Here is a 13,179-nt window from a genome sequence, read left to right as displayed (position 1 = left end):
AACTTATTTTCATCTTCTATAATCTGGCTGGGTACCCAAAGATGTGAGGGTCCTGAGCACAGCTGGGCCTGGAAATATCTATCTATATATCTATCTATATGTCTATCTCTCAGTCATTCCTATCCAGAAAATCATAATGTCAATTTCTGGGTATTCATAATTTTTTTCTGTGGTGAGAATAGCAAGTTGTATCTAGAGGTCATAGTCAAACTCTAGGCCTACCACAGGGCAAAATATAAAATATCTGGTGATCAAAGAATTTTTATTTATCCACTACAATGCATATTTAAAGAAAAAAATAGAAAATAGGACCTAGTCAGTCTTTGGCAAAAGAAGAGTATATAGGCCACTCTTGATGTCACTGTTTTGGTTTTGTTTGTTTGTTTGTCTCTTAGCATATGAAGGAGCAGAAGCTGGCATGTTGGTGCCTGGGATTGCAGGAAGCCAGAAGAAGCACCACTATTGTGTCAGACTGTAAAGTAGTATCTCTGGTAGGGAGGAAGAAGTAGGGCAGAAAGATAAGTTCCTAGTTCAGCAGAAAGAGAATAGAGTAAATCAGAGTTAGAGCATACTTGCTTCCTTTCTCTGCTATAGAAGATCAGTGATATAACACAAATCTTTTTGTTTCTATCTCTATTATTCATTTACAAATCATCAGCATAAATCCATCTTTCTAACGTGTTTTCCTCTGTGGAATTAACTCTAAGTGGTCCTCGAACGGATGTCTTCGGCTTATTTTTAAATAACCATTTCAAAGAATAGATAAGGCATTGTTATTAAATATATTCAAATATAAGAGGAATAACATTTTATAATGTTATTGGATGGATATAAGCCAATGGATATAAGCCATTCCTAATCCCCTCCACGATCTCCTCCAAAATCCCTGAAAAAAATATGTTTTGTTCATTTACTTGCTTACTTAACCAAACTTAATAACATTCAAAGCCCCCCAGCAGAAAGTGTCCAGTTACAAATTCACTGAACAGAAAGCAATACAATGAAGTAGACAACCTGATGGATCTTCTGTTGGTCTGATAATCTGGGTTCCATTTTCCATACACAAGAAACTGTTTGAGGACAAATTGCCTGAAACTGAAACTGTAGATTCATATTCATATCTGTATGAACACAGGGAAAACATGTTGATGTTAAGGAGCCAACGATGACAATGTGAGCATTGTGCAGATTATTAACTCCTGCTTCACTTAAGACACAACATCCAAATCCAGAAAAGAAAGTATCTTTTTGTCTTTGCCACCTAATCATCATAAATTAATATTATTGAAAAGAACTTGCCACTCACTCTCAATGTACAATCCCTTGATAGCTAGTTTGCAATTATCTGTATGTGGATGATCTACCTTCCAAATCATCTGACATCGACCTTTGGTGGTTTTTAGGTGATCATTTCCTGGAACTAATTACTGTGTGATAAGAAACAAGAACCAAGAAAAATAATAGACTCAACAAAGCATAATTAAGAAGATAAAGGCTTCGGGGAGAGAAAAAACAGCACAATAAAGCAGTTCTCTAACTTTGGATTCTCTAAGGTTTCCTAATAAGAAATATACTCTCACTTTCTGAGAATCCAAACAATAATTCCTTCACCTGTTCATTAACCCTCTAAAAGAAACAAAGCATTTACCCATCATGAGAAACCATAGAAGAATCTTAAACACTGTGACAGCACAATTTAATGACTTTTTCTCTTCTCATGAAAACAAAAGTGTTAATAAACTGTGACCATTTATCTTAGGCATATTACCAGAAGATCCACATGCCCTTTCTCAGAAAGTAAATTATATGCTGCAACAATGGAGGAAATATGTCCAGCTAAGTCTCTCTTTGTTAGAAATTACACTGGATTGGTTTCTATATTTCTATTAGATAAGAGAAAGCCAAAAGAAAACTTGCCTTTCTGAGTTTCAAATGAGCTCAAGAGTGTTATACTTGGATGTCACCAAGAGTCCTAATATGTTACAGAACATAATAAAAATGGTTAAAATACCTTCCCCTTAGAAACACTGCCCAGTCATACCCATAGAGTTTGGCTGTGAACTGTGGACTAAGGCTTCTGTTTCCACACCCATGGTACCATGAGACATGGAAGCTTCAGACAAAATAAATAATACCTTTGGCAGAGTATAGAAAGAAATGACAAAATTGCTGAATATTACTCAACATTGTCTTGAACAGGATAGGATATGATAGGAAATAAAAGAACAGTAGATATTCTTTGTCTTGATGCCTCTGATCCCTTCAGAAATATCTGAGAGCTAAAATATCTTTTTCATTTAGATTATTGAGTTAAAACCCAATAACACATCACATGTCCGTTCATTCCCAAAACATCAGCAAAATGGCAGTAACTGGATTTTAAAATAGAAAAGGAAAAGACATAATGCCATGAGGATAAAGAAAAGGGAACATCTGACAAGAAGAGAGAGTTTAATAGGATTTTGAAAATGGAAAAGTAGATAAATGAATGATCACTGAATTAGTAGATATGAGAAACATAAAACTGAGTAATTGCCTGTACGAGAGCAACTGAACACATGCCACACATCCCTGGAAAGCTTCAGTCAAGAGAGAAGATACTTCTAAAGGTGAGAGGATGCATGGTCCAAAAAGGGGATTGCTTTCAAGTATGTATAAGGAGCAGTTAAGCCTTTTTAGACATCCTCTGTCATTTCAACTGAATATGGCTTTTGACTTTAGAGTCTGAATAAACACACTGAGGATAGGGAGGATATACTAAAAACTGGGGATATTAGGTTTAAAAAATCCATATACTGAAAAGTGAGATTTCCACTCCCATGTGCTGGTAACCAAGCTTCTACCTCCCGGAAAACAGATTGGAGAATCCCTGCCTAAGATAGTTTATGGGCAGTTATGAGTCGCTTAATACACAGCCAGGCCATGTACAATCACCCTACAAAGAAATTTTCCATTAATTAAGTCTTACACACATACACAGAAGTTCCAGGTAGCTTGTGTTATTCCTCTCTCTTAAATATGTATAGATAACCAAGAACCACCAGATATATGAGGAAAGCCTATAATAGTAAAGACAAGGACAAATAAAAATTATACACTCAGAGAAGACAGAGACAAAGAAGATAGATGAACAAATTTAGTTGGAAAAAGACATCATATTCTTGAAAGAAGAACAAAATATTCCTTCAAAAGATACAAAGAACAAAAGAGTCCTTGGGAATTAAAAATGGGATAGCAAAAGTTAGAAATTAATTCAGTGCTTTAGAAGATAAAGTTAAAGAAATCTCCCAAAAAGTATCAAAAAGACAAGAAGATATAAAATTGGAGAAAATGATGAGAAATATATAACAGGATATGCAGAATTCAAGCAGTAGAAGTTCTAGAAAGAGAAAATGGGGAGGGGACATATTATCAAAGAAACAATACAAATTCTCCAAATGCCCAGATTGAATACACCTAGCATGATGGAGGAAAAGGATTTATACTAAGACAATTATCATGAATCCAGACTCTGTAGCTTAAAAGAAAATCCCAATAGCTCCCAGAGAAAAGGAACTGGTCATGGGGATTAGAGTGGCACAAGATTCTCAACAGTACTACTGTAAACTAGAAAACATTGGAACAATGTCTTCAAAATCCGTAGGAAAATATTTCCAACCTAGAATTTTATATCAGCCAGAATATTAATCAGGTGTGAGAGTAGAATTCCAAATGTTCAAGGTCTTAAAATTTTTATGTCTCTTACACATTTTCTCAGGAACCTATTAGATTATGTTTTCCAAAAAAAAGGAGTGAGTAAAAAAGTAGAAGATATGATATCCAGGATCTAAGTTAACTGAATACAGGAAAGAAGCAAAGCAAATTCCCAAGGATAATGGTGAGGAAAAATTTCAAGGAAGGAGCCATGCACCAAGCCTAAGGAGATTCCAGTTCAGACTGAAAATGGAGAATTGGTGACATAGAGGTATCTCTAAGGCAAAAATGAAAACTTGTGATATGTATGAGTATTTTGAGATGTTGCCCTGCCAGTGGAGAGTTTGCTGATGATTAGTGAGAGATAAAAAGAAAATGAATCAAATAAAAAAGGAGCAATTATGAAGTCCAATAAAAATGAAAAATATTAAAAGAAAATAATAGCATGGTTCAGTGGTGAAAGATACTTACATAATCGTCCACATGGAAATAGTGAATATAATTTTATAGTAAGATATCAAAATATATGACATAACATGAAAGTATTAAAAACTAAAAGGTTAAATATTTACTTAGAACTATGGAGGCAAATTGAAGAAGAAAGAACTAAAAGAATTGCAAGTAACTTCTCTTCAAAACTAGTAATATGGACAATGGTGAAGGGGCAGGGGACAACTCTTTGTGCAATATGATAATTTTGCCTGGTCCTAAAAATCATTTCATCAGACTTCACTCCATAAAATCCCAAATCTCTATTTCATATATGGAAAAATATGACTATATAAATGAAGTGAGGCAGCCAAGAGCACAGTGGACCAGTGGAATGGAATCTGCATCTTCCAGTTCCCATTGCAGTGTTCTGTGCTTTTAGGAAACTTTACTCCTAGAAAGGAAATTTCAAGTTTCATTCCATACAGTCCAAAGTTGAATCTATGAAATAATCAGAAACTTGAGTACTTACCGCTCCATGAGGAAATGAGGTAGAGATTGTAAGAAACACCCTAGACCCATAACCACACATCCAACACCAATCAGTATAGGTCTATGTAATTTGGTTCCAAAATAACTCACAAAGATAATCAACAAAAGATTTCCTAGGAGAAAATTGATATTGAAATGAATATTTCAATTAAGCATGAACAATATCTTATCTTCATTCAATCATTTACTATCTAGCATTTCTTTTATAAAACCTATTCCAAATACTAGAACTGGTACTAGGGATGCATGAAACAATAAATGAATAAGACACAATTCTTGCCTTGAAGAAGGACTCTGTTTTACAATGTCAACAAATACACAAACAGGTATCTGTGGAACCCCAACGGTTAAAGAGAACAGCAGAAGAGAAGTGAGTAGAAGGGATTGAAGGATAGTTCTGAGAGATGTTAAAGACTTTGTGTGTTATTATCTAGTCTTAGATGTGTCACCTCTGGTCTTTCCCTCCATTCCTGCTCCAGAGAATATTATAATGTTTTCCTATGTCGGAAAAGAGAAGCAAAAGTCAAATTCAGATATATATATATATATATATATATATATATATATATATATATATATATATGTTTTATAACTCATTGTTTAGATATAACTTTGTATTGGTCAATATAATCAAGCCAGAGATCTATGTTTGTTTTTCTCTCCTTAGAAGTAAAAAAGAGTAGATACCCACTTCTCCACTGAGTTTTAGAAATAACACTTGCTTTGAGGAGTAAATAATTCAGTGAAAAATTTATCCACATGTCTTAGAATGAATTTTAAGGATAAAGAAACTAATTGGGGAGGCCTCATTATGGTGAACAGGTCCTTGATAAGTATGGTGTAAAGGGTCAAAAGAACCAAACACATGAGGAAGTTCTCATATCATACATCTTAAATTCAGTAATCAATATTTTCCCTGATCTTATTATGCATAAGGAAAACCTCTATGATGAGCTCAAGAATTATAAAAGTTTTAAAAACTTTCCCTCAATTTGTTAATACTTTTCTATGTAGTAATGTATATTTTGAAAACTTTTCTTTCCATATCTGTTTCTCTCTAGTCTGCCTTGTAAGTAGAAGAGATGTCAGTGCCTACATTATTTTATATGGACAGTGCCTCACCAAGTACAACCACCTTGTCCTACCTAAGTCTCTAAAATTCCTATCATCAAAGCCATCCATGTTGACAGTATCATCTCTAGAAAGCCACAGTTTGAAATCCATATCCATTTTTGAAAGGAGAAGAAAGGAAGAGACTTCACTCCACATAAGGGTAAGCTGATATTTCAAATTGCATTTCTCTGTCAATAAAATAATTACCATGAGAGGGAATAGGAAAGGACAGACAAGATTTTGTCAAGGGTATGGAGAACGCTATCTATAAACATTACTGAGGAAAGGTAAGCAAAGTAATACATTTATTGGCATCTGTAAATTACCTCTCCTTTTCTCTTCAGCGATTATTTCAGATCTGCATCATTGCTCTCAAGCCACCTATCACCACTCACTTTCCATAGTTAATACTTTCTACTTTGTCAAGAAATTTGGGGCAGTCCAGTTCCCAGGTTATGGCCTTACCACTTTCCTTCTGTTTCAGAGGTTGTGGTGCCCCTCCTACCATCCACAGACTAACACACAACCTGGGCACTTCCATTCCCTCCAACAAGTTACTCCACTCATTATAATCTCTCTTGTATATGTTAAGTGTCTCCCTCTCTGATGCATTTTAATTACAGATGTTCTCTAGTTTCTCTCCAAATTGATGCAGATTCCACTTCTTTCCCTCTTGTTCTTTCCCAAAGTCACTGCTCTCTCTCTTCCTCCTAGCTTGTATATCCACTATTCAGCTAAACATGCCCTGGCAAAGATCATCAATTATCTCATCAAACCCAGGGAATATTTTTCTATCCTTATCTAATGGGATATCTTTTAATGCTTTTGAGACCGTTGAGAAATGTTTATTTTGGGAACCTGTACTCCCTTGGTATCTATACGTTCTCTCCTGTTTCCCCTCTTAATTCTCTATTTCTTCTCTTAACACTTTCGTGGGTTACTTTCTTCCACCTGTTCATGAAATATTGGTGTACCTCAAGGATGCACTCTGCCCATGGTATTTGTCACCATATACCCTCTTCTTAAATAGCCTCATCTGTTCTCTAGTTTTAACAACTACCTGTTTACTCACTAATCAGTTCCTCCAGCTCAGACAGTTCCTCCAATGCTTCCAACTCCTATAACTGCAACATGGACATCACTACTCAAAATCTCACTGCTACTACCACAATTTTCCTAAACAGAACTCACCATCATTCCCATAGCCACTACCACAATCTTGTCCCCCTTCCCCATTATACACTCTACTACCCAAGCTATAAATCTGGGGATGCCTACTTTTCTCATCCACCACATCCAATCTGTCACTAAGTTCTCAGGAATTTAACTCCTAAATATTTCTTAGGTCACTCTCTTCTTTCTATTCCTACCAGTATGATCCGTGACTCAGATCCAGATAGCTCTCTCTTGTGCTTTTGCCATGCTAGAATCCTCTCTGGCTGGCTGGCCACCTTCAAATCTATCTCCAACACAGCCACAAGCATGGCCCTGCTAGAAAGCAAATTTGACCTTTGTTTTAATTTTTTTTAATATTTTATTTATATTAGAGAGAGAGAGCTCGAGTAGGAGTGGAGGAGGGAGGGGGGTGGAGAGGACAGAAGATCTGAAGCAAGTTCTGTGCTGATAGCAGCAAGTCCAATGTGGGGCTCAAACTCACAAACTGCAAGATCATGAATTGAGCCCAAATCAGAGGCTCAACTAGGTGAGCCATCCAGGCACCCCATCTGACCTTTGTTTTAAATAGGCCCGCCTAACCTGCCATATATAAACAAACACCCATGGAGTCCATGGATAGAAATCAGGGGTTCTATGATCTTGAGTGAGAAAAAAAAAATGCGTCTTTATTTTCACTAACTTATAATTAAAGTTATATTAGCATTTTCTTTGATAGTGAGAGTAGACGCAAACTATGGTAGCCTTAACAGTACCTACGATTTTGTCACAGATTGTCACCAATAAAAGTTATAGATATTGGCATATGACATTACATTGTTGTAAATACCTCAAAATATTGACACTACTCATTACTTCAAAATTAGGGTAGATATTGTATTTAGTGTGTTGGCAAGCACAAATATTATTATATGGCAGGTTGTTTTAATATTTTGGTAACTTTATTCAAATAAAACTGGGTTTCTTTTTACCTTTTTTTCCCTTTTTACTGTTATAGTTTTTATTTCATGCAAGTGCCGTAATTAGCACAGAAGACCAACCATATTCCATTTCTCACCCCTGCCCATTTCTCCAGACTCATATCTTAATAATTCCCACATAAGCTTTGTGAGTCAACAATATTGGGCTGAATGTTACTCCCCACACAAATTACTACTCTGACTCACCCTTATGCTTCTTTTTCTATTGGAATTCCCTTCACGCTCATCTAACCCTGTTTCTTCACCTAGACAACTTTTTACTCATCTGTCAAGATCTTCCCTCAGTAAGGCTATGTCCCTGCTGTATGTTTCTATAGGACCTTGCATCTATCTATGTCACCAAATGTACTGCATTCAATTAAAATTATTATTGTGTCTCTATGCCCTCCATTTGACTGTGAGCACAGTCTAGGCAGGGCTATATAAAGAGTTGTATCTAACTCCATCACCAAGATCCAGCACACAGGTGGTGCCGAGTTTAGTTTCAGGGAGTTAAGTGCTAGAATATACAATCAAGCATCACCTGTTTCAGTTTTGCCTCCCCTCAATCCTGATTTTTCTTCCGGATATTAAGTATATTGAAAGCAAAATTCACCTTGGAGGAAATAGAAGTCACTCTAAAACTGTAAAAGAATGGCATTCGTATTTCTATGTAGCTTTGTTTACAAGAGAAATCTTTCTCTTCCTCAGTCCTCCCCTATGTTCACATCTTCCCAGTCCTCCACAAAATTCAGAGAGTAAGAACAGACTTTATCCCTTCCTAGAGTCTGTTTCTGAAATAAATTCAGGGAGATGCGAAAAACAGTTTCTTCTTCCTTCTGCACTCAGAAGAATTGTTAACCTCCCAGAAACAGCAGGAAAATAAAAATATTCATGTTTCCTTTGGAAAACAGATTCTTTTGTTTTCCATGACATATGTCTTCTAAATAGGAAGATAGAGCTTTTAAGAATTCTCAAATGATAGATTAAATTTAAAAAACTTAAATACTCTGCTACTTATCCTAGCTAGCTAAAAAACTATTAGAATAAAAAGTCCAGTGGTGGGATATGTGGCAATACTTAGGTGTTATTTGGGAGATAATATTTAAATGAATTGTCTCTAAGCATAATCCAAAGTTAGCAAGGCTATTCATCCATTTTGGAAAACATATTATTCAGTCAAATTAGATGGCCTAAAATTGCAAATGAGGAGAATAAAATTCAGGCTAGCTTTATAGATAAAATATAAAAAGGAGTAATACAAAAATAATTCATACCAATCTCAAAGCTCCCGTTAATAAATCCAACTAGAGATGTAGGAATGTTGAATTGTCTCTCTATTTGTGTGAGCATGGAATTCATATAAGATCCAGATAGTGTTTTGGATACAAATGCACATGTTATTGCCAACAGAAACATCTAGGGAGAAAAGAATATAAGAAAACATAGAAAAATTATTTTTAAATTGTATATTTTCCATTTGTTGACAAAATTTCTTCTAACACAAGACTGATCATCTCCAACATAAGTAACCCTTAAATTTGCAAGAAACTTTTAATGCAGTCTTTTCATCTGGTCTTTCATGCCATGTTGTCTCTGAAAACTCAGAGTAGGACTGATTAGTAATATTGAATTTTGTGGGTATTTGTAGCCTCATTATTTTATAGGTACCTCTTTTACATATGCAGAAACAGTCATTATAAATAAGAGATAGCTTTTAAATAGATCTTCAACACTACACTGCCATCTGTAGTACAAGAAATACATATATGATAAAAAAGGAACACAGCATTACACAAAGACATTATTTCTATAGCAAATTTGTTCAAGGTGTCTCCAAAGTAATATGCAAATTATGCAACATTAGATTGCTGCTCACTACCAGTTTATTTATTTAAAACAATATTATATATATTATAATAAAATATATTATAAAGTAATTATAAACCGTTATAAAAATGTTTCTAAATGGAACAGGTATTTGCTATAAGAAACAAGTATGAATGCAATAAATTTCTATTTATTGAATCACATTTCCTACTTACTGATACAGTTTTAGAGGACAGTCAGGTTGATGTGATCCATAACAAAAACCAAGGGCAACTTAACAAACAGAACCATTGTGATCACCAAAAACTAGTATGGTTTTACTGAAAATGTGGAAAAGTCACAATTTTGACAGATTTATTAAATTAGGAAGAAGCAGACTTAGATTTTAGTAGAAGATTTGGCAAAGGAGTATTGTATACTGAGTGATAGCATAGTTAAGTAAATACACAATAGAGATAAATAGATTTAGGTCATCCTGAATGGTGGTTTTCCAACCCTAGGCCAAAGGACTTTTTCCTTGGTCTTACTTAAAGATGTTTCCTGATGAAACTTCCATCCTGGAGACCATTCAATCTACTCTCTAGCCAGCAGACTCAAATCTGTAAAATCCTCACCCCTTCATCTTCCAAATTCTCAATCTTAAACCAACCCCACAATTTATATTGCACCTTGTACATTCCCTTCACAGTTATTCACAATCTTTTCTATTTCTCAGTCTTCGAACCAGTCATGTGGTCTTCATGACCAGCAAATGATCTCAGCAACAGCACCATCAAACTTTCCCCCATCACTGCCTCTCTAATTCCCTTCCTACCTTAGAAGGATAGGTGTCCCTTCTCCAGTACAATAAAATCCCTCTACCCATGCTTTTGAATCCATTCTTCCCATTTGAGATCTTGATTCATCAACTACTACTCTCTCCTCTATTTTCAACCTCACACTCTTTACCACCTCTCTACTAATTTATAAATGTATTTAAAATACTTCTGTCTTCATATATATATATATATGTGTGTGTGTGTGTGTGTGTGTGTGTGTATGTGTGTGATATACGTGTATATATATATATATATATATGGTATTTTTCCCTACCCCCTGATGGTTGCAATTCCAGCTACCAACAGGATGTTTGGAAGAACAGTCTAAGTTTATTGCCTAGACTGTTTAACTTTCCATTCACCCTTTACCTTCCTACTGTTTAGCCTCTCCTGAAGCTACTCCATTAAAGGTCAAAAACAACTTCCTGAGTTCCAAATTCAATAGATACATCTCAGTTCTCAGCTTTTCTGATGTCTCTGAGTCATTTGACTCCATTAATCTCTCTTTTCTTCCTGAGGTTCCCACCCTCCACCCCTTCCCCCCACACATACACCTATATGTCCACTTACCTGCTAGCATCTTTCTATTCAGTCTTCTCTTTGGCCAGCTCATTCAGGATTTGTCTTGCACCCTCTACTCTGTGCTATCTGTGCTCTCCTTAGGAAATCTTATTTATCCCCATAGCTTTCCCTATCACCCAAATGCTGAAATCCCTCAAATGTACAACCAGTTTAGATGAGACAATTGTCAGCATTCCTTAGTTGCCTGTAGTCTTGTCCACACCTAAACTCCCTCCACCTGCCACCATAACTGGCATGTGATTTCACTTCTTAAAATGTTTTAATGACTTCTCAAAAACAAACATTTATACTTTTTTAGATGGCAAACCATGTTTCATCTATATGTCAGTAACATTCCTGCTGCTTATCCCTATACATAATGTTCTACTTAAAGTTTCTTTAATTCACCATGCCATTTTACATCTCAGTGTATTTTACAGGATGGTATTCCACTTGTAATACTTTTCTTCCTCTTGTGTATATGATAAATATATACTCAATTTTTAAAAGTCAACTCTATCATCATTTCTATCGTCAAGACTTCTTGTTCTGCTCCCCAAGTAGCCTTGACCACTCACTCTACCTTCTCATCCTGCTGTGTACTGCCTCTATTATAACCCTTATCGCCGTGCACTTTATGTATGTACTTGGATGCCTCCTTCACTGTACTGTGAACAATTCAAATATGGGATACATATATTATTTATCTTTAGATCATTGGTGTCTAGGCACTTAATACAGGTTTGTTGAATTAATAACAGAATAAGTATTCAAAAACATCTTGAAGAAGTGGTCAGAGCTGAAAGTAAGCTGAATATAAGATGAAATGTAATAGAATTAAATACAACTGAGATGAATTGGCTGTACCAATTCATTTGGAGAAATCTGAATAGAAATTTATGTGGAAAAAGTCCTGAGAAATTTAAGTATAAAGCTCAATATGAACTAAACCATTATATGGCTATATCTCTGTTTATTCTTTTATAGTAAATGTCATTTGTAGAAACTGTCTCCACACTATAAATCTTTGCAGAGCACATTATTGAGAAAAAAAATTCACATGGTTTTATATTTAATTTTAATTTTAAGTGTTTATTTCTGAAAAAGAGAGAGAGAGAGAGAAAGAGAGAGATCATGAGTGGGGGAGGGGCAGAGAGAGAGGGAGGCACAGAATCCCAAGCAGGCTCCAGGCTCTGAGCTGTTTGCACAGCGCCCGAGGTGGGTCTCGAACCCACAAACCACGAGATCATGACCTGAGCTGAAGCCGGACGCTTAACCGACAGAGCCACGTAGGTGCCCCTTCAGGTTTTATATTTAAAAGCAAGGTCTACCAAATAATGTACAAATCATATTTAGGGGTATAATTTATTTTATTTAATATTTTAAGAACAGACACTAGAAGAATCATGGCCCCAGTGTTCTTTCCTAAAACACCTAGATGGGTTACCTAAACTGTTTGGTTCTAGTCACAAAGTAAAAGCAATCAGTGGCTATTCTGACTCATGTCTAGTACGAAATAACCTCTATACTTGTGAAGCTAGTTCTACTAGCTGTTAACAGTAATGCCACAGAGTTTGAAGCAAACTTACTGAGGACAGTCCACTGATGTTTTTTAAGAATTTTGCTTAAAATTTACTACTATAAGGGCACAAGTTAAAAGTTTAGGAGCTACTGAGCTTTGAAAAATAATAAAAAATGAAGAGTATCCAGTTATCCTCAAGTTTAAATAAACCATGTGATTATCTACTGAAAAAAAAAAAAAAAGAATTTTGCTTAACATGCATATTTTTAAGTTCAGAGAAGCCAAAAAAAAAAAAAAAATCTGGCTATTAAGCAGTTGCTTCCCAATTTACCTGATAAATTTGTCCTTGCAACATTTTACCATAATGTGAACATCAATATCTAATCTTGTCATACCCCTAAGTAAGCAAATATTACATTAAAACCTTTTTTTAAATAAATGACACTTGACTTTTATACACAAATGCTATTAATACTAATTTTTTACTTCCAAGTTTTTATTTAAATTCCAGTTAGTGAAAATATAGTAC

The 13,179-nt window shown here is 35.2% G+C and overlaps 1 protein-coding gene across 8 annotated transcripts in view; it reads right to left on the bottom strand.

The window, feature by feature from the left end:
* Positions 1-13,179, bottom strand: part of SLCO1A2 (solute carrier organic anion transporter family member 1A2) — a 125,422-nt gene that overhangs the window by 39,758 nt on the left and 72,485 nt on the right. For 6 of the 8 annotated variants that reach the window (XM_053894948.1, XM_053894944.1, XM_053894947.1 and 3 more), the window contains 3 exons: positions 9,197-9,338; positions 4,655-4,787; positions 1,015-1,121 (listed from right to left, as the gene is read on the bottom strand). In XM_053894948.1, coding sequence (XP_053750923.1) covers positions 1,015-1,121; positions 4,655-4,787; positions 9,197-9,338 — 382 coding nt within the window. Of the gene's footprint in view, positions 1-312; positions 420-1,014; positions 1,122-2,972; positions 3,060-4,654; positions 4,788-9,196; positions 9,339-13,179 lie in introns of those variants that run through there. The other 2 variants (XM_019452160.2, XM_053894949.1) reach the window with 2 other exon arrangements.

The sequence above is a fragment of the Panthera pardus genome, unplaced genomic scaffold, assembly GCF_024362965.1.
Source record: "Panthera pardus isolate Hobbes unplaced genomic scaffold, ASM2436296v1 HiC_scaffold_6, whole genome shotgun sequence".
Lineage (NCBI taxonomy): Eukaryota > Metazoa > Chordata > Mammalia > Carnivora > Felidae > Panthera > Panthera pardus.
The sequence above is the reverse complement of the archived record's forward strand: the minus strand, read 5'-3'. Positions and strand labels throughout refer to the sequence as shown.